Source organism: Aplysia californica, unplaced genomic scaffold (assembly GCF_000002075.1).
Source record: "Aplysia californica isolate F4 #8 unplaced genomic scaffold, AplCal3.0 scaffold00508, whole genome shotgun sequence".
Classification (NCBI taxonomy): domain Eukaryota; kingdom Metazoa; phylum Mollusca; class Gastropoda; order Aplysiida; family Aplysiidae; genus Aplysia; species Aplysia californica.
This window is the reverse complement of record NW_004797778.1, coordinates 502,268-522,079: the sequence shown is the minus strand read 5'-3', so window position 1 is coordinate 522,079 and position 19,812 is coordinate 502,268. Positions and strand designations below refer to the sequence as shown.

The following is a 19,812-nucleotide window of genomic DNA, read 5'->3' as shown; positions in this document are numbered from 1 at the left end:
ATACGTTTTTGGCGACGTAAGAATAGGTTTGTGTCATTGATGCATTTTTGAAAGGGCATCTTTGTGCTTCATTTTTATAAATATTCAAAGAATTTTTACGTCAAAAATATTGATTTTTGTTAGTGTTTAATTCCGTGATATAATCTAAAAGTTTCTGACGCACTGCACGATTTGGTAAATCAGGGAGGTAGTGTCTATTTTTAGAAGCCGTCGAAGAAAATCGTCTTCGACAATGTAAGCTTTCAAAATATTCAAGGAAATAACAATGATTTTAGTATGCACGAAGAGAACTTCTTAAGGTACTCATGTCCAACGAAAACTTCAGCGTGAGTATAAGGATCAGTCGTCAATTGTCATATAGATCTAGATCTAGACTCTATTCTTCCCATCTTATTCTTGAAATACTTGAAACAGTTTTTAGATTCTACACTCAACCACACACACACACTGACACACTGCTGTTGGCTTTGACAGCCACAGTTTTTGTTTGCATGACGATGACTCTTTCTCTGTGATGATCTCACCCTGGTTCGATTCGTCGCTATAAACTTAAATTTAAATGATTCTTGTATCCATTGAACTAATTCCAGGTGTAATCACCTGTCTAGAATTGAAGGGACCAAAAGTAGTGATTATTGAATGAAAGTGGCTATTCTCACCTGCCCGGTTCTCGCAAGATCTACTCCTCCCCTCTTCTCTCTCTCTCTGTCTCTTTCTGAATACTGTCTATCAGTGTGGACGATCAAATTGACCAAAACAAAGTTAAAAAATGATGTTAAAACACAAAATTTAAGTAAATTAATTTGGTTGTCTACAAAGATGCCCTACGGCTAAATCTATTTAACTTTTCGAATCGAGCCGAACTACGCGGGTCGCCATTTTGTTTTGCCCGGAAGTTCTCGCGCTACTCCTCTCTCTCTCTTTCTCTCTCTCTCTCTCCACTGCCCACAGACAAAATTGTACGCTTTTAGTAGGCTACAGTTGTAATGGAACGTTTATTCACGGCACAGAATTCTACAATTTTTCTGTTATCACAGTGTAGAATTCTGTGGTTTAGGGTGAACGCAAAATTTGTTGGCCTAGATCTAGGCTATAACGGTGAACGCGCACCGGGTGAGAATAGCCAAAAGACTGGCCTGCACTATTATCACCCATGCTTAAATCTGGACCTACCTATTCTAGATCTAGATTCTAGATTAGATGTCTAGATCTAGATCTAGAATCTAGATCTATAGGCTATGTTTGATGTGCGGCGAGCTAGAGATCAGCAAATGTAACTTAAAAACATCAAATAAATGGTAAAATGCCCCTCTGAGTCTGACAGAGACTGAACACCGCTCCCATATTTTTATTAGTAATATTAGTCTTGATTTCTGGTTGCCCACCTGACTGTTGACACACCCCACCCCACCCAAGATCTAGATCTACTCTTGGGCACTCCTGTACAATGGTGGTCCCGTTTGGGGATACTAGACTCTAGTTTTGACCAAAGATAGTACATTGTCATTATAACAAGATGGGCCACTTCTCTCTTTGAGCCAATTAAAAAAGTGTCCTCAAAATTCGGTGGCGCCCTCTTCTCAAAAGCGCACCTTTTGTTTTGTGAACAGAGTTATCCTACTTAAGGTAAAAAGATCAAAGTGAAACTAGCAAGTTTTTGAATGAATTTCGGAAGAACGCTTTTTAAAAATGGTTACGCTGACAAAAAACCTCTTCCAGAGGAAAGGGTGATTGTTTTCTTTTTTAATTTGACTTTAGAATGAAAGGCGAGAGGTCATTAAAATTTTAAAAAGCTAAAACTCCGTACTGAACGAACCCGAACTGCTGATGAACAGCAGTCGATCTGCGCACGCAAGAAGGTGCTATTCCTATTCTTCTTCTGGAAAAACGAAAGAGAGCTTCAAAACAGACTGCAGCGCCATCTGAAGCAAAGAGCATACTTCCTGCGGACACTTTTTTGGCTGAGTGGCCCATCTTGTTATTTACTATCTTTGTTTTGTCTCCACCGACGATTACTTCTGTAGTTCTAAACGATTACTTTTTGATGCAGGTGCCGATATGGAGAGATAGCCTTCTCAAACTTAATTGCAAAATATCAAATTCAGGGGGGCATGCCTATAAAGAGGAAGGCTGAAGGCTGTGTTGATAGTATGGGAAGAATTCCATTGGGCATTTTTAATGCTCTGTACTTACCATCATTTCATATAATTATAATATATATGTCAATTTATAAACTCATTTCTGTGTGCATTTTATTGAAAAACATTTAGATTTTATCGAAGGAGGCACAAAAAAAACGTGAATTTGCACTTGGTAAATTTTTACTTTCACTCCTGCACACAGATGCACTGTTTCAGTGGTCAAACTGTCGTGTACTGTTTGCTGCAGATCACACATAAAGCCACTAAAACTGTCGCAAATCAATTATTTTCAAAGACAATTTCAAATCTAACTGTAAAATATCAAATTATGGGTTAAAACCCCCCAGATTTTCTTTAACCCCAGTGGGGCAGGCCCCCCTGGAACCCCCCGATAGGTCCAAAGCATCATGTCTATCTCGGTTAAAAACAATCAAATATTTCAAAAACTATTAATTTGCGACGGAAATGAAGTTGATATTCGTGTTCAGCGCATCAATATTTAGTAGAAAATAGACATCTGGTAGCTAAGTGTGAGACGGGAGGGAAAGTAAAAAAATACCTTGCACTTTTCAAGAACACTAAGCTTATAAACTTTATAATTCACCAAACTTTGGCGACCATTTTCTCACAAATTTTTTCCTCTGACGCCAGGCGACCCCCACCTCCTTCAATTCCATATATCTCTACTTCTGTTCAATTCAAGATAGGTGGACATTTTGTTAATGTCAAAAGCACGAATGAGCTATAAGATGATACTTCTAGTAACTACATGATATATTTATAAAGCCCACTGTTATATTATAATTTTTGTTGTTTCAAAGTAATCAAAGAGTGAACTTGTTGTTTTTTTTCACATATATCTAATTCTGATTATTTCGATGTATTATAAATGGCATTTTCTAAAAAAAAATGTTTCAGCTCTTGAGACACCCAACCATAAATTAATGTTTTATTTTTATCCTCAGTAGCTGACTTTTAATTAATGAGAGAGAATGATGCAGCTTGACATGATCTAATCATGGATGACCGATTATATGGCACTCTTGGACGTCATGGTGAGAAAAGTTTCAGAAGTTTGACGTAATTATAGCTTTAAAAAATCTGTGGGAGATTTGCAGTCTGCTCTGGATAAATATGGATGATTTTTAATTTTGTGTATAGAAGAATGTTCTGTTGAAAACATGATTGTTCGTAAGTTGAAAGTTATTGAAGATCTTTTGCCTTGATTAAGTGTAATAATACAAACAAACAAACAAAGCTGCTGTGGGGACAGTGAATAGAAAATTAGAGTTGTAATTTGGGTTTTGTAAATGGAAGACAGGAAAGTAATAATGGCTGTTTCTTGTGGAGAACCATTTTAAAGATTTATATTATCACGAAGAAATGTTTAATGTGTACCCTTTTCAAAATACTGTCAAATATCTAGGTTATCATATTGTTTCATGTCTTTACTCTACGTCTTACCGACAGTGTTGAGTTTATCAAGTGACTAATATTTGCTCTACCTATTCCATCACTTTTACTTTGTTCCCATTATTGTTGAGCTCCCCCGTCACCTTTAACTGAAAAAGTACATGCTCATGGCACAATGAAAACTTAGGGAATATCTCTGTGCTCCTCCAAACCCAAGTCAGATGTGGGGATCGAACGTCTAATAATGAATCCACAATACTTATATTTTGAATTCATCAGAAGTGAAGATTTTGACATCTGATGGCAGACAGAGGGATTTTGGATTGAGCTGTTTTTTCATTTGGAAGCATTCCATTGAAGTTGGTCCTAAAGGGTGCTTAGAGAGCAATGTCTTGAGATTGCCTTTGGACACTCAATTATAATGTGGTTTTAATTCCTTTATATGAGCAAAGCATCAGAATCTGTTGTGTTTTATCATTAGATAGTTGCTTTCAGCTTTCAAATGATTTTTGGGAGCTTGTCAGGATGAGGATGATTTCCATTGTTATCATTTTAGCTGTTTGAAAAGCATACTCTCAAAGCTTTAGAAAATAGGACAGAAGAAGTCTTAAAGGTTTGGTAGTTTCTTTAGGCCCACTATGGTAGCCTCTAACCTTCAAACAGCAAGTAAAAACCTGAAAAATATTGACCTAACTGGTACAGCACATCATTAATCGGAGCTAAATTCTTACAACACATTTGCGTACAAGACTGACACTGAAAGGAGAGGACCACAATTACAAGACATTGTTGACCCACAACCCAAACTAGTTTGAAGCAAACATGGGGCAGGAAGTTCAGACAAAATTCTTCTAATTTCCTCGTATGTTAAATCTCTCTTGCGCTTCATTTCTCTGGTGATGGAAAAACTGTAGACAGCTTTTGAGCCATGTTGTTTCACATTGGAAGTAATGAAACCAAAAGTGAACATTAAAAGAATCCCTTAGTGTTATCATGTGTTTATCATGCTCTGCTGTCCCTGCAGGTTTGGCTTCGAGCAACTCCTACTTAGATGGGGTGCCTTTCAAGATCGGGCAGAATTTCAAACAGCCAGCAAAGGTATTTCTAGAGGATTGTTTTGGTTTTGTTATCTGGTAAGATCACTGTGTATGAATTGTTTTTCTACTTCCTTGTGAATGATTTTCTCAATGTTTTTTATCTCTAAACTTTTGGAATATTTTATTTATTAATTATTGCTTACTGTCAGTTTTAACTTGAAATAAATTGAATTGTTCAGTAGACATCTTGAGGGGGTAGGGAGGGGGGAAGCAGATATAGTTCATAAAAAAAAAAAGAATGATAGCTATTTATTTTCATTTTGAAGGTTTTCTTTGCACTGGTATTCACATGACAATGTCTGTTATTATCCTACAGCTAAGGTGGTATATTCTGCTTCATGTTATAGCAAAAGTGTTCTTAATTTATATTTATAAGTGAAGAAAAAGGAAAGATTTTGTCATTTTTATCAAAAGTTCCAGAAATGTTATTGCCCACAAATATACACACCTTTACACTCAAATTAGAATTGGGAGAGAAGTATACTTTCATGTGACGCTGATACTGTTTTCCTTATGGCTATTGTTTATTACTTTCTATTGAAACTTTCTGTAGTGAAGTGACAAGAGAAGAGAGACTTGAGTCTTCTTTCGTCCAGCTTAAAAGTTGGACATTTTGTTAAGTTTTGGTGAAGATTAGGTAGTGTGGGATGGCAGACGGGCACCTAAAGTGAAATAAATAGGTGTCATTGATGGGCAGAGACTCTGAGAGAGATTGTCGTGAGACAGGTTTCCAATTTGTGTGATCTGCTTACTTTGTCTTTTTGACATCCATATACGAGTATGAAGAAATTCTGATAATTGCTTTTGTTTTTCAGACTGTTGCACCTCCGGAGCTTTCAAGAACAAATTCTCAGAGGGTATTAAATGTCGAGGTTGGTAGTTTGAATTTCTTGTCGGTAAAAGTGTTGTAATGATGATCAAAAGTATTCTTTTTTACATTCACTGTTTATTTTTCACTGTTCTGTGATTTGAATATTCTAACTTTTGGATCTCAGAAGTTTTGATGAGTGTTCTTACTCAGAACTAAAGATATTTTAGAATTGCTTTTGTTTATTAGGTTACACTTTTTGTTTCATTATGCAGCTTTTTCTATCAAGAAAGATTGACTGAAATTTTGTCTACTGGATATTTTTCTTTGTCAAGTTTGAGTACATAGATTTTTAAAATCTCCTACTTTAAATTTTCAAGCCTTGTATTGTAGTTTGTCTTAAATCTCAAGAATGTAAGGGGATTGGTAATTCACTTTTTCCTTTTTTTTTTCTGTGGATGATTTGATGGCAGCACCTGTGGGTTCTACTTCTTTTTTGTTCTTATTTTCTATTTCTACCTCATATGGCTTTTGAACTGAAGCTGTGTCATTGTGTTGGCTTGATTCTCTTTTATTTAATCAAGATACATTTCTTTTGTGAACAGTATACCTTTGAGACAGAAGAAGCTGTGCTGGCCTGGGCTAAAGCAAGAGATGAGGCTTTGCAGAAGGCAGCCAAAGAACAGGCAGAGAAAGCTGAGCAGGCTGAACAGGAACAGAAGCGTCTGGAGGCTGAGGCCGTGGCTGCTGCTTCCTCAAGCCAAAAGCAGACAGATGGAGCTATCTCTAAAGAGGACTCGAATGCCTCTGTGTACGATGTTCCGAAAAGCACACCAGTCAGTGGAATTGAAAGAGCTCGGCCCCGAGTGCCTCCCAAACCCCCTGTTGCTGCTCCGAGGACCATGTCTGAGCCTGGCATGATTTTAAAACCAATCCCAATTCAGGCGACTGCAGCGAGTAAGTCTCACTCGTCTAATGTGATGAATGATGGTCAGTCTGCTGACAATTCGGAATTTGATGTTTCAATGTTTGAACAAGAGGCAGATCCCTTTGAGAATTTGGAGTTGCAAACCATCAACGACATGGAGGAATTGAAAGTATTATTAGATTCGTCAAAACCGATTCCTGCGCCAAGAAAGAATAGTAGTGTCAGCCGTCAACAAAGTGCTAACACTGAGGTGTCTGAGGCTCCGCCAGCAACCTGTGACAATGTTGATGGTACTGAAAGCATATATGATGTTGCTACTGTTGTAAAGGAAAATAAATGGGTGACTTTTGATAATGAAGAAAACATTCATAATTGTAGCAGCAAGAATGAAGATCTTAAATCACAAAGCTTTAAAGATGAATTAGTTGCACGGGAAGATGGGGAGTATGTTGAAATAACAGACTTTAAGCAGCAAACGAGTAAAAATCACACTGTGAATGGTGTTAATAAAAATGTCACCCTGCCTGGGGAATCAGATAGTGTTGAGGCCTCCTTGGGTGGCAAACTGCCTCCTAATTTGGCAAGCAGTAAGTTGTACAAACCTGTTCTACCGCCTATACCTGGCCCGCACAGGCTTAATGGAAACTGTGATAACCCAAAGAGCTCTGCAGAGCAGAACTCATCGTTTCTTTCAAACTCGTTTATGCCTCAACCTTCTCAGTCCTTGAACCCTTTTCTTCAAGGTGCTGCTGAGTCGAAAAACCCCTTTGCTACAAACAATCCTGCAGATTCTGGAGTGAAAAATCCATTTGCTGCAACTAGCGCCTCCTTAAACCAGACCCCTACGCAAGGGCAAATTGTTGGTCCAAGTAAATCTTCAGGTCGTCCACTGCGCACCCCACCTCCTGTTCCCAGCAAGCCAGATGTGTCAAATCGACCTGGAAGTGATTCATTTCGGATGTGGTCTTCAGTTGGGCCGTCTCTAGCTGCCTCGCTAGATGATTCTAGTGTTAGGTCCCCAGCACCGATGAAGAACCCGTACAGTCGACACAGTGTGTCTACCACCGATCTACAGACTAGTGGCAGAGAGTCTGATCTGTTCAGAAAGTCCCCTGCATTAGATCCCCTTCCTTCTTCTTCACCACGGTCTGGCCAGGTGAGAAAAGTTTTACATTTTGAGAACAGTGGCTTGAAAGATGAGGGAACTCTTCTTGTAAGAAAATAGGGCAGGCTGATAAGTCTAGATTTAAGAATTTTCTGTTGATTGACTGCTTGTGGGATAGCAGGAAAATAATGATTTTACTGTAATGGACTTCTTGTGTTTTGTTGAATTATTTGTGCTCTGCTGGCTCCTGAAGCAAATTGCTTCAATTAAAAAAAATAATTACAAAGTGAATGTGTCTTTTCTATCCCTTCACATTTTGGTAATTTGTAAGTGAAATGCAGAAATGTCACCAAAGGAGTTTGGCATTTATGACTCAGAGCAGAAATATGACATCATTTTTATTTACGCTTCTAATATTTCATGTCACATTTTCAGTACTTTTTGTTTAGATGACATATATAATATTTGGCAAAATTTGCTGTACACAGGGAAAATAAAAATAGCATCCCTCATTGTGCTGATGTGATAATGTGTGAGATGACTTATGATTAAACCAAGTCGACTGACACCAAAGAATTTTTCAGTGTACAGATCTGTCCTAGTATTTCCTTAATTTTGGATGGATATTACAGACACATCCATTCTATCCCTGGCATCAAAATTTGTCTGTATGTGCTGTAGCCTCTTAAACAGAAATTTCCTTTAGTTTGACAAGGATATTAACTCTGCTGCAGTCTTTTAATTTTAATGGCAAGCAATAGAAATGTCTTTTCCAGTATCTAGTTTTTAGTGTGTTGGTGGTAATAATTATTGAGATCTAAGGATCTCAGAATACATAATCAGTTGTGTTATCTAACCCTTAATTTCCTATTTTATTGTGTTACTGTTGGTCCATTAATCTTGTGTTTCCTTCATTTTCAAATTACCCTTTTTTTGATATTCAGGTCTTTTATCAAATTGATCATTTTCTCCCATTTTATCTTTCCTTTATTAAAAAAACCCTTATTTCAATTACGTTTTAAAATTCTTCCAGTGCAAAATCATAAATGAGCAAGGGAGTAATATACATCAAAGAAATAGTATTGAGATTTGTCAGGGTGAAAATATAAGGTTAAAGTTCGCTGTGAAGGAGAATAAGGACCATGCTCTCTGTAAATCTTTAAATCAGCTGATAAAGATTCTCACTGGTATAGTATTTTGAATAGAGTGTTTACTTATGTTTTTCCCTTTATTTTTACCTTGAACAAACTTTTAATCCTAGGTTCATCTCACCAAAGATGGTTGTTCGTTCAAAAGCTTTGACTCTGATGAGTCCAAGGTACATATACCTTTGGTCAGTCTTTTAATTCAGTATGGTCACCCTCACTGTCCATTCACAAGGACAGTGTACATGGGTTAATGAATAGACTCACTGCTTGCTGGTAGATTGCGCAATCTCTCTGATGATACTGTATGGTTTTAAAGCAAATGAACTCGATCAGTTTTATGTGTGTGATATTTACTTTGGTATAATGTCCCTGCCTTATGACCCTCTTGAAAAAAGAATTCTTCTTTCCTCTCTCCAAGGACTGTGGTGGTGGGGTTTTTAAATGAGACTTTGCTTCTAATAGGGTGTCGATCTCATACAAAAATATTTTAAAGTATGTACCTTAATGGAGTTCTTTGAGGGTGGAGTGAAAATAAGTTTTGATCGATTATGAAAAAGTCAGCATCTGTTTCAAAGTATCCCCTTTGCTTGCAGGATATGATGATAATATATTGGGGCTGTCACATTTAAAAACATGAATTTTATCTCATATTTTGTTGGGTTTTAAATGGTAAGAGCTTTTCAACTCTCCACGTAGAGTCTTTTAGAAAAATGTTTTTTAATTTTCTTTCTTTTTTTACCTGACTTTTTTCTGCAGCCTCTGAACAAAATGAGACCTTTACCACCGCCCCCGTCCCCGTCACCTAAACCTGAAGTATATAAGGAGAGCCAACTCCCCACCAGCCCACCTGTTGGTCTGACTGATCCGTACCACAGTTTGTCCCGCGAGGCGCAGGCTTTCACCGACAGCCTGACATCCATGGGCTTCCTCAAGGCTCGGGTTGCCAGGGCTGTTCAGAAGTTTGGTCAGGACCAGAAAGAGGTGGGTAGACACTTCACTTGACTTGAAGCATTGCAAGTTGAGTTTCTTGCTTGTTTTTGTACTGTAATTTAGCAAAACATATGTGTGTGTGCCTGCAGAAAGGTCCCAGTTGTTGACACAGCAATTTTTGATCAATGGGGTGAAAAGGCCAAAAAGGAAATTCCATCAGAAAACACACTTTTAATCATTTCTTACTAGCATATTGAAAGGATTTTTATAATAATTTAAGTCTAAGTGTCTTTTTAGTAACTTTTTTGGCAACATGTACTTCGCTAAAGGTTAGAATGTGCTAGAAATTGGGTCAACATACTAAGGTTCAAACCTTTTTTCTCTAAACTTTGTTTTTACACCCTGTGTTACAAAGTGTAGCATATCTTTAAAAGTACTCAAAATATTTGAAGATTTTTAAAATAAGCCTGTTAACTGATTTCGCCCATTCGGCTGCTGACAGCGGCTCTGGGTTTTTCCACTGTCGCCATTCGACTGCTGTGAGCGGCTCGACGAAATTCGAGCGAAATCCAAAACGAATGTGCACTTTTTAACATAGTTCCTACTTTTTAAGTTGTCGAAAGGAAGTAGAACTTGTAAACAAGCCTGACCTCAATCTTTGAGCGCCAAAATCTATCGAAACTCCGCAAAATTCTTACAAAAATTATTTTTTGTTGTCGCTAAGAAAGGGCAAACAACATGGAGCCTGGTATAAAAAAAGGCCCTTCAGTGGAAGATATTCAACTGAATTTGGGAAATTCTTGCATAAATATGTGCTAGGATGATATCTCTACTATTTTGTGTTGATTTCTATTGGTTATAAGAACTTGTAGAGCTGAGAAAATGAGGTAGTTGAAATTTTCAAAGATGTGTTACACAGTTTTTTTTCTCTCATTCATTTTTGTCTGAGGGAAAATACAACACACTCAGAATATAGGTCATTGTAATTGATATAATCTGATTCCTCTGTTTATTCCCATCAGTTTTTTATATGACAATATTTATTAGAGTAACTTTGAGCTTCACAGTGATGCATTAAATAATGCACCCCAGGTGAAATATTGCACAGGGAAAAATATCTCTGTCCAGAGCCTGAAAAAAATCATGGATGAAATCAGTTAAGCGTTGAATTTGTTACAAAAATTTGGCCTTATTTCAGTATCCAAAATTTCCGGCAACTGGGACCTTTCTCCAGGCACACAAACATAATATTGTCAGTGTCCGACTAACTGTATCTGCCAAATTATCATTAATTATGTCAATCATCTGTTTTGTCTGAAATCATGTTATTCACGACCATAGTTACAATGGGTGGTAAGTAAAGGAACACTTTACACAAATTTTTGAGCAATTGTAGAAGATAAAAAGAGGGAAATTCCGGTTTTTTTCTTTCGAAAAAGTGTTTGGCTTAATTTTGCAGATACATGGACAACGCTATTGGAAGGATATTAAATCCTAACCTTGGTTGTAGGAATATTCAACACATTTTTGTAATACAGATTTCTATGTTTATACATGGGTTGGGCTTTTGAATTGTGTTGGTCAAGAGTAAACTGGCCTTTCTTTCAGGGGCTTTTATTTTTTTGAGCTGACTGTGTGCCACAGAGATTGATGCTAAAAGATGTATAGGTTTTCTCAATAAGCATTAAAAAGTTCCTTTCAGTAAAATTTTGCGTATTTTGGACTGGAAGTTGCTTCCTATTCTACAACCACTTTGTGTTTTTGTCCTGCAGCAGTCTTCTCTCTCCCCGCAATTTTTATTTCAACTTCAAATCTTTCACCTCTTTTTTATTCATTGAAGCTAAGAAAAGATTGCAGGAAGGCTGATTTAGAAATCATAATTTTTGTAATCTGAGAAAAAAACTGCAAATGTTTGTGATGTGGTTTCTAAATTGGCCTATTATTAACATAGCATTTTTTAGTTTTAACTTTTTTGCTTGACACTTTTCACCCACGCGGCGCACAGAGTGCAAAACCTTTGTCCCCCTGTACTTGGAAGCAGATGAGGAGCATCAGTACTCTTCCTGTGTCTCGGCTAAAAAACATCTTGATTAGTGTGAAATTTTCAGCACATTGAGAAAATTGATCGCAACGATCGCATGTTCATCAAAATAGGGATGAGAATTGGCACTTGAAACTTTATGTATTGAGCTTATTCATCATCGGAATCCGTATAATGACAACACTTTAAAGCACCACTTATGCTAGGTCTACTTGACTTTTGAAAAATTTTCTACTCCAATTATTGTTGTAAATAAACTGCAGACTCAAAGGCTACACAAACCATTTATGAAGGAAAAAATAACTTAAGCAAGTGCACATGTCTAAAAGGGGATCATTCATAAAATGTTTTTATTGCTATATTACACTGTCAGCGATCAGTGACCCATGGGGAAAGAGATGGCTTCTTACTGTCCCGTGGGGGCAAAGTGTTAAAACAGAAAAACAGATTCAAGATTGATTTTAGTTACTAGTATTTGAATTCATAATTTTTGTCATTATGTATACAATTTTGTTTGCTTAAAGATACAAACTGGGATTTCGAATATTATTTATGTTGTATTGTAGGTTTTGGACCATTTGTTTGCTGTGGATAAGCTGGTAGCAATGAAATATGCCCCAGTACTTGTGGAGTCTACGCTATACACGCTAAAAAACGATGTAGAAAAGGTAAGTCATTTTGCACACTGAAAGATAGTCCCATTTCAAATTTTTGTTCTCTATAAATTTGTCGTTTCACCTTTCTGGGGCTTGAAGTAAAAGGTATTTGAGAAAGTCCTAGAGTTGCATCAAGATTTTGTGCTCCTTATGGACTGTGTCACCTTCACAGTACTTTAGTTCTAGGGCAAAAGCACAGTGATGTCAGTATGACCTTGGAGTTAGAGACCAGGGACTATGCTGCCTGCGGAGTGCTGCTGTGTTAATGAATTTTGACACGAAACTTTATGTTTCTTATTTCGAAGACTTGCAGTTGATGACATTGGTCCTTTTTATACAACTGAGCATGAAAGAGAGGAGGAATGTTGAATCAGTGTGTGATGTAAGTCACCGCTTTAAAAGTCGTCTTGTGAAAATTGCGATTATGGATGTGGCTTTTTTTTTTTTCACAAACAAAAGACAACACTAAAGTACCCACCAAATGTGACCAGCATAGCACACAAAATAATCAGACAATGGAAAAGATACTATTACTCTCATCAGCTTCCGTTCATGCACACACTACACAGACTATTGAAACATATAGACCTTGATCCAAGAATTTATACTTCTAAGCATCTTTTTGCATGGTTAAGAGGGAGAGGGTTTGTATGCAAGGAAGGTGCAATATGGAGAAGTTGTGAGTTTGTAAACGGCATTTTGTGTACCCCATGGACACAGTTGGATGATCTGGACTTTGCAAATGACCTGGCGCTTCTGTCACACACCTAGGAACAGATGCAAGCAAAGACTACAATTTTAAACAGCTTATAAGAGTCTGTTGGATTGAGGATCCACCCCGGAAAGTCAAAAGTCCAACAGATAGATGCACTATGAAAGGAGCAGGTCACAGTAGAGGAAAATGCACTAGAAGACATCGAATCCTTCTGCTATCTTGGGAGTGTAATTGACAGAGAGGGAGGAACAGGCTCTGAAATAAAGTCCCGCATTGGGTAGGCACAGACTGCATTTATATCTTTTAATAAGATTTAGAGGACCAAGGATATCTGACTACGAACAAAGCTGAGAATTTTCAACTTAAATGTGAAGTCGGTCTTCTTGTATGGATGTGAGACATGGAACGCATCTCACACTTGCATAAAGAGGATCCAGATTTTCTTGAACAAGTGTCTAATGAAATTACTGAGGATCACATACACAGACAGGGTCACCAACGAGGAAGTATTAAGAAGAACGAGACACAGCCCAGTCAGAGATGAGATGGGAAGAAAACGTTGGCAATGGATCTAACATACTCTCAGGAGGAAGTCAAGCAGCTGCATAACAAGGAAAGATCAAGTGGAAGACCACGTGGAGCCTGGAGAAGTCTTGAAAATGGATGTACAGAAAAGTGGGAAGATATGGAGTGACATCAAGCAACTAGCCCAGTATAGGGAAAGGTGGAAAGTGTTCGTGGCCTATATCCTGTTCCAGGGTGAGAAAGGCAGTGATGATGTGAGTTTGTAAAATTGTATTCTCTACAAATTGCCCACGATGTTCTAGTTCATGGCTCAATATTTGCTATATAGATTATCTGACAGACATAAAGGACCACAATTTGTTTGTGTGGTCTTATCCGTAATGCTTTGTATGATGAAAACATCTGGACAGACTTCTGGTTTGATGAAAAACAATGTCTGAACCTCTGAGTGAAGCACTTCATAATTTTACCATTGAGGCATTTATTTGTTTCTCGTTGGATGAGGCTTCCCTGTTTGCTTGATGTGAACTATATTTATGGTGGTGAACACATTACACCCAAACTCTCTCTTGGAATTCCCCTACACACTCCACCCTAACTTGCCCGGAATCGCCTGCTCCTACTAGGCGTCTTTAGAAACCAAATCTCGACTTGGCGTGACTCTGGGGCTGAGATTTCGTTTTACATTGTTATTGCAAAATGTTTCTTTTTCCGTTTGATACCAAAGCGAAATATTTCGGGCCAGTAGTTTTAGCATTAGAGCTGACCGAAGTGCGATCCAGTTTCCAACACTTCATAGGTGTCTCAACTTGTTGAAAAGCAGCACAATTGAGTTTGAAAACTGAAATAGCGATGGATTTGCACAAGAACAGGCCAATGACAAAATCAGATAAATCAGATGTTGATGAAAATGTTGTAGCAAGAGTTTGGGGCGATTCCCATTAATCAGATATAGAATTTAGATCTAGGGCCTCTCCGCGAGGATTGAGAGTGAGAGTGACGGGCCGGACACTCTGATTAAACTAAAGTTAGAACATTTCCAACAGTTTGTGCATACAAAGTTATATTTTTCTGAAACTAAATTCATTTCTCTTTCTAATTTGTAACTTGTTTAGAATTTAAAAAAAAATTTTTTAATGCTTGTATTTAGGTAGGTGGGTTCCTTCTTCATGCTTAAGATTTGGGAATAGACTTCCTGCCCGCCCTTGGGTGTAATGTGTTAAATCATTTCAACTGGCAGACGTACATATTGGAGCACTTTTAGAAAAATGATATCATGAAAAACATAAAGGACCACAATTTGTTTGTGTGGTCTTATCCGTAATGCTTCGTATGATGAAAACATCTGGACAGACTTCTGGTTTGATGAAAAACAATGTCTGAACCTCTGAGTGAAGCACTTCATAATTTTACCATTGAGGCATTTATTTGTTTCTCGTTGGATGAGGCTTCCCTGTTTGCTTGATGTGAACTATATTTATGGTGGTTAACACATTACACCCAAACTCTCTCTTGGAATTTCCCTACACACTCCACCCTAACTTGCCCGGAATCGCCTGCTCCTACTAGGCGTCTTTAGAAACCAAATTTCGTCTTGGCGTGACTCTGGGGCTGAGATTTCGTTTTACATTGTTATTGCAAAATGTTTCTTTTTCCGTTTGATACCAAAGCGAAATATTTCGGGCCAGTAGTTTTAGCATTAGAACTGACCGAAGTGCGATCCAGTTTCCATCACTTCATAGGTGTCTCAACTTTTTGAAAAGCAGCACAATTGAGTTTGAAAACTGAAATAGCGATGGATTTGCACAAGAACAGGCCAATGACAAAATCAGATAAATCAGATGTTGATGAAAATGTTGTAGCAAGAGTTTGGGGCGATTCCCATTAATCAGATAGAGAATTCAGATCTAGGGCCTCTCCGCGAGGATTGAGAATGAGAGTGACGGGCCGGACCCCCTGATTAAACTAAAGTTAGAACATTTCCAACAGTTTGTGCATATAAAGTTATATTTTTCTGAAACTAAATTCATTTCTCTTTCTAATTTGTAACTTGTTTAGAATTAAAAAAATTTTTTTTTTAATGCTTGTATTTAGGTAGGTGGGTTCCTTCTTCATGCTTAAGATTTGGGAATAGACTTCCCGCCCGCCCTTGGGTGTAATGTGTTAAATCATTTCCACTGGCAGACGTACATATTGGAGCACTTTTAGAAAAATGATATGAAAAACATAAAGGACCACAATTTGTTTGTGTGGTCTTATCCGTAATGCTTCGTATGATGAAAACATCTGGACAGACTTCTGGTTTGATGAAAAACAATGTCTGAACCTCTGAGTGAAGCACTTCATAATTTTACCATTGAGGCATTTATTTGTTTCTCGTTGGATGAGGCTTCCCTGTTTGCTTGATGTGAACTATATTTATGGTGGTTAACACATTACACCCAAACTCTCCCTTGGAATTTCCCTACACACTCCACCCTAACTTGCCCGGAATCGCCTGCTCCGACTAGGCGTCTTTAGAAACCAAATTTCGTCTTGGCGTGACTCTGGGGCTGAGATTTCGTTTTACATTGTTATTGCAAAATGTTTCTTTTTCCGTTTGATACCAAAGCGAAATATTTGGGGCCAGTAGTTTTAGCATTAGAGCTGACCGAAGTGCGATCCAGTTTCCAACACTTCATAGGTGTCTCAACTTTTTGAAAAGCAGCACAATTGAGTTTGAAAACTGAAATAGCGATGGATTTGCACAAGAAAAGGCCAATGACAAAATCAGATAAATCAGATGTTGATGAAAATGTTGTAGCAAGAGTTTGGGGCGATTCCCATTAATCAGATAGAGAATTTAGATCTAGGGCCTCTCCGCGAGGATTGAGAGTGAGAGTGACGGGCCGGACACCCTGATTAAACTAAAGTTAGAACATTTCCAACAGTTTGTGCATATAAAGTTATATTTTTCTGAAACTAAATTCATTTCCCTTTCTAATTTTGTAACTTGTTTAGAATTAAACAAATTGTTTTTAAATGCTTGTATTTAGGTAGGTGGGTTCCTTCTTCTTGCTTAAGATTTGGGAATAGACTTCCCGTCCGCCCTTGGGTGTAATGTGTTAAATCATTTCAACTGGCAGACGTACATATTGGAGCACTTTTTGAAAAATGATATCATGAAAAACATAAAGGACCACAATTTGTTTGTGTGGTCTAATCCGTTATGCTTCGTATGATGAAAACATCTGGACAGACTTCTGGTTTGATGAAAAACAATGTCTGAACCTCTGAGTGAAGCACTTCATAATTTTACCATTGAGGCATTTATTTGTTTCTCGTTGGATGAGGCTTCCCTGTTTGCTTGATGTGGACTATATTTATGGTGCTTATCACATTACACCCAAACTTTCCCCAGGAATTTCCCTACACGCTCCTCCCTAACTTGCCCGGAATCGCCTGCTCCGACCAGGCGTCTTTAGAAACCAAATCTCGTCTTGGCGTGACTTTGGGGCTGAGATTTCGTTTTACATTGTTATTGCAAAATGTTTCTTTTTCCGTTTGATACCAAAGTGAAATATTTGGATCCAGTAGTTTTAGCTTTAGAGCTGACCGAAGTGCGATCCAGTTTCCAACACTTCATAGGTGTCTCAACTTGTTGAAAAGCAGCACAATTGAGTTTGAAAACTGAAATAGCGATGGATTTGCACAAGAACAGGCCAATGACAAAATCAGATAAATCAGATGTTGATGAAAATGTTGTAGCAAGAGTTTGGGGCGATTCCCATTAATCAGATACCGGTATAGAATTTAGATCTAGGGCCTCTCAGCGAGCATTGAGAATGAGAGTGACGGGCCGGACCCCCTGATTAAACTAAAGTTAGAACATTTCCAACAGTTTGTGCATACAAAGTTATATTTTTCTGAAACTACATTCATTTCTCTTTCTAATTTGTAACTTGTTTAGCATTTAAAAAAATAATTTTTTTTAATGCTTGTATTTAGGTAGGTGGGTTCCTTCTTCATGCTTAAGATTTGGGAATAGACTTCCCACCTGCCCTTGGGTGTAATGTGTTAAATCATTTCAACTGGCAGACGTACATATTGGAGCACTTTTTGAAAAATGATATCATGAAAAATATATAGGACCTCAATTTGTTTGTGTGGTCTAATCCGTTATGCTTCGTATGATGAAAACATGAGGACAGACTTCTTGTTTGATGAAAAACAATGTCTGAACCTCTGAGTGAAGCACTTCATAGTTTTACCATTGAGGCATTTATTTTTTTCTCGTTTAACAAAGGTTGCATGTTTGCTTGATGTGAACCATATTTAATCTGCTTAAATCGTTTCACCCAGCAGACTTACATATGCATAGGACCGGTGCGTTTGCCATGACTTGTTTATGTAAAGAGACACAGTAAGTATTACTATATGAAACCAAGATTTTATCCAAGTTTCCAGGTTTTCCGAAAGAAATACAATATCCTCTATGATATGAAAAATATATTGCACCTGTCCTTATCCAGTTTGTAAAAATACGAGAACCATGTTCATAGCTGCCAAGTAGTACCGTAAAAAACGTATTTAGTACGATTTTAGGGTTTGACAGTGCTTCCACTTTTCCGTATTTTTACGGAAATACGTACTTTCTGCCAGTTCCGTACTTGTCCCTCCATCATTATCAACTCCCTCCGTTAAAAAAATCTGCGACAGCGTAAGACTGCCGAAATTCCGTACTCGCCTTCGTATCGTTTTGTATAAGCTACGGATATTTACGATAATTCTCTCGGCAACAAGTTATAGAAACCTGCCAACTTGCGCATTTCCTGCAATCGGCCATTATACCTAGGGCTGTACCCCGGTAGCAAACCCGCTCGTGCTCGCAAGCCCCTAGTTCAAGTCACAAGCCTCAAATCACTAGGTCAAATCATCAAATCAAATCACCAGCATGATAAGTTCAGTCTAGCGCAAACTGTAACCTCCTTGGTCTAGTCTAAACTTCAAGTCCACAGAAACTAGCAATCCGCGAAGCCACTCATGTCAGACCCCCTCGTCATCCCCACCCTGCTTGCAATTCGCGAAGCCACTTACGTCAGAAAAAGAGAGAGGGGGAGAGTGAGAGATCCCGCCCACAGTGTCACTGCGCGACGTAGCTCTGTAGTCTGCTCGATTAATCGAAGGCTTTGCAAAGCAGCGGACAGCCGCAAGTCTCAAATCCCGTCCGCAGCAACAAGTCCCACGATTCACACTACTGATTTGCGCTTGGCCTAGTGAATTGTCCCAGGACAAGCTCGAAACATGACCTGCTGACTTATGCTGTCTCGATAAGAGCGAGCGAGCAGCAGGTGCAGGATCGCTCGATGGCGACAATACCCCTCGATGTGTTCAAATAGCAGTACCGCTCACTGTGTGAACTTTGAACCGTGGAGGAAGGGAGAGGCTGGGCTTGTTTTTTTGAAGAGAGAGATGTTATTTTTAACTTCCCGCCGTTGATCAGCTAAGCGAGTGGATAAATGAGAGGGAACGTGGTATTGTAGTAACAGAGACCTAGGTTTCTGGTAGTAATAAGAATAAGTAGACTTACATTACCCTAGAATGGAAAACTCCTGGGGTCGTTGTGATTGGCTTTTGTATTGGATGTATGTAACCTATTTTGTAGATGTGTTACACTCACACTGACATAATACAGAACATTTAGGAGACGGGCTAGGCCTACTTCAACCCAATGTCAGGACCAACCTGGGCTGAGAGGGAACAACGCCCCAGCAGAAAGACGGAGGTTCTCAGTAAAAATTTCTCTCCATACGGGTATTGAACTGAGGTCTTTTGCGTGCGACGATGAAGCGCTTGGCTCGTGCACATTTAAAATAAACAGGCCTTAACATCGTAAGAAAAGCCGATCCAATAATAATTTTTAAGTGCATTGAATAGAGCTTTTTGTTTTTTACAACCGAACTATGTAAAAAAACAAACGATCTTGCACTTTTGGTGCAAGCCTCTCAACGCAAATAACCAGAGAATCTTTTGTAATATGTACTGAGCCCACAGCAATGAAGGTTCGCGGCGTCACGACACAGTACAGCAGGACTGTCCGCGAGTCACAACTCACCGGAAGTTCCCCCCGGTAGCAAGCGGGAGGCTAAGCAAATCACAAGCCTGCTCGCAAGCCTCTAGCGCAAGCCGTCTGCTGCTTTGCAAGCCTTCAATTAACCGAACAGAATCCAGCCCTAATTATACCGCTATGTCCCAGTCCCATGCTTTCATTGCGGGTTGGTCGGCAGTACATTTTTTACCTGCAGATGGATCAAAATCTGACGAAC

The 19,812-nt window shown here is 38.5% G+C and overlaps 1 protein-coding gene across 3 annotated transcripts in view; it reads left to right on the top strand.

The window, feature by feature from the left end:
• The first annotated feature begins 213 nt into the window (after positions 1 to 213).
• The window catches only part of LOC101855970 (ubiquitin-associated protein 1), a 25,059-nt gene continuing 5,460 nt past the window's right edge, over positions 214 to 19,812 (top strand). Inside the window, exons 1-8 of one of the 3 annotated variants that reach the window (XM_013086819.2) lie at positions 214 to 326; positions 3,110 to 3,196; positions 4,579 to 4,652; positions 5,467 to 5,523; positions 6,065 to 7,543; positions 8,754 to 8,810; positions 9,397 to 9,621; positions 12,178 to 12,279. In XM_013086819.2, coding sequence (XP_012942273.1) covers positions 3,160 to 3,196; positions 4,579 to 4,652; positions 5,467 to 5,523; positions 6,065 to 7,543; positions 8,754 to 8,810; positions 9,397 to 9,621; positions 12,178 to 12,279 — 2,031 coding nt within the window. In that variant the 5' untranslated portion in view covers positions 214 to 326; positions 3,110 to 3,159. Of the gene's footprint in view, positions 327 to 3,106; positions 3,197 to 4,578; positions 4,653 to 5,466; positions 5,524 to 6,064; positions 7,544 to 8,753; positions 8,811 to 9,396; positions 9,622 to 12,177; positions 12,280 to 19,812 lie in introns of all 3 variants that reach the window. The other 2 variants (XM_005106040.3, XM_005106041.3) reach the window with 2 other exon arrangements.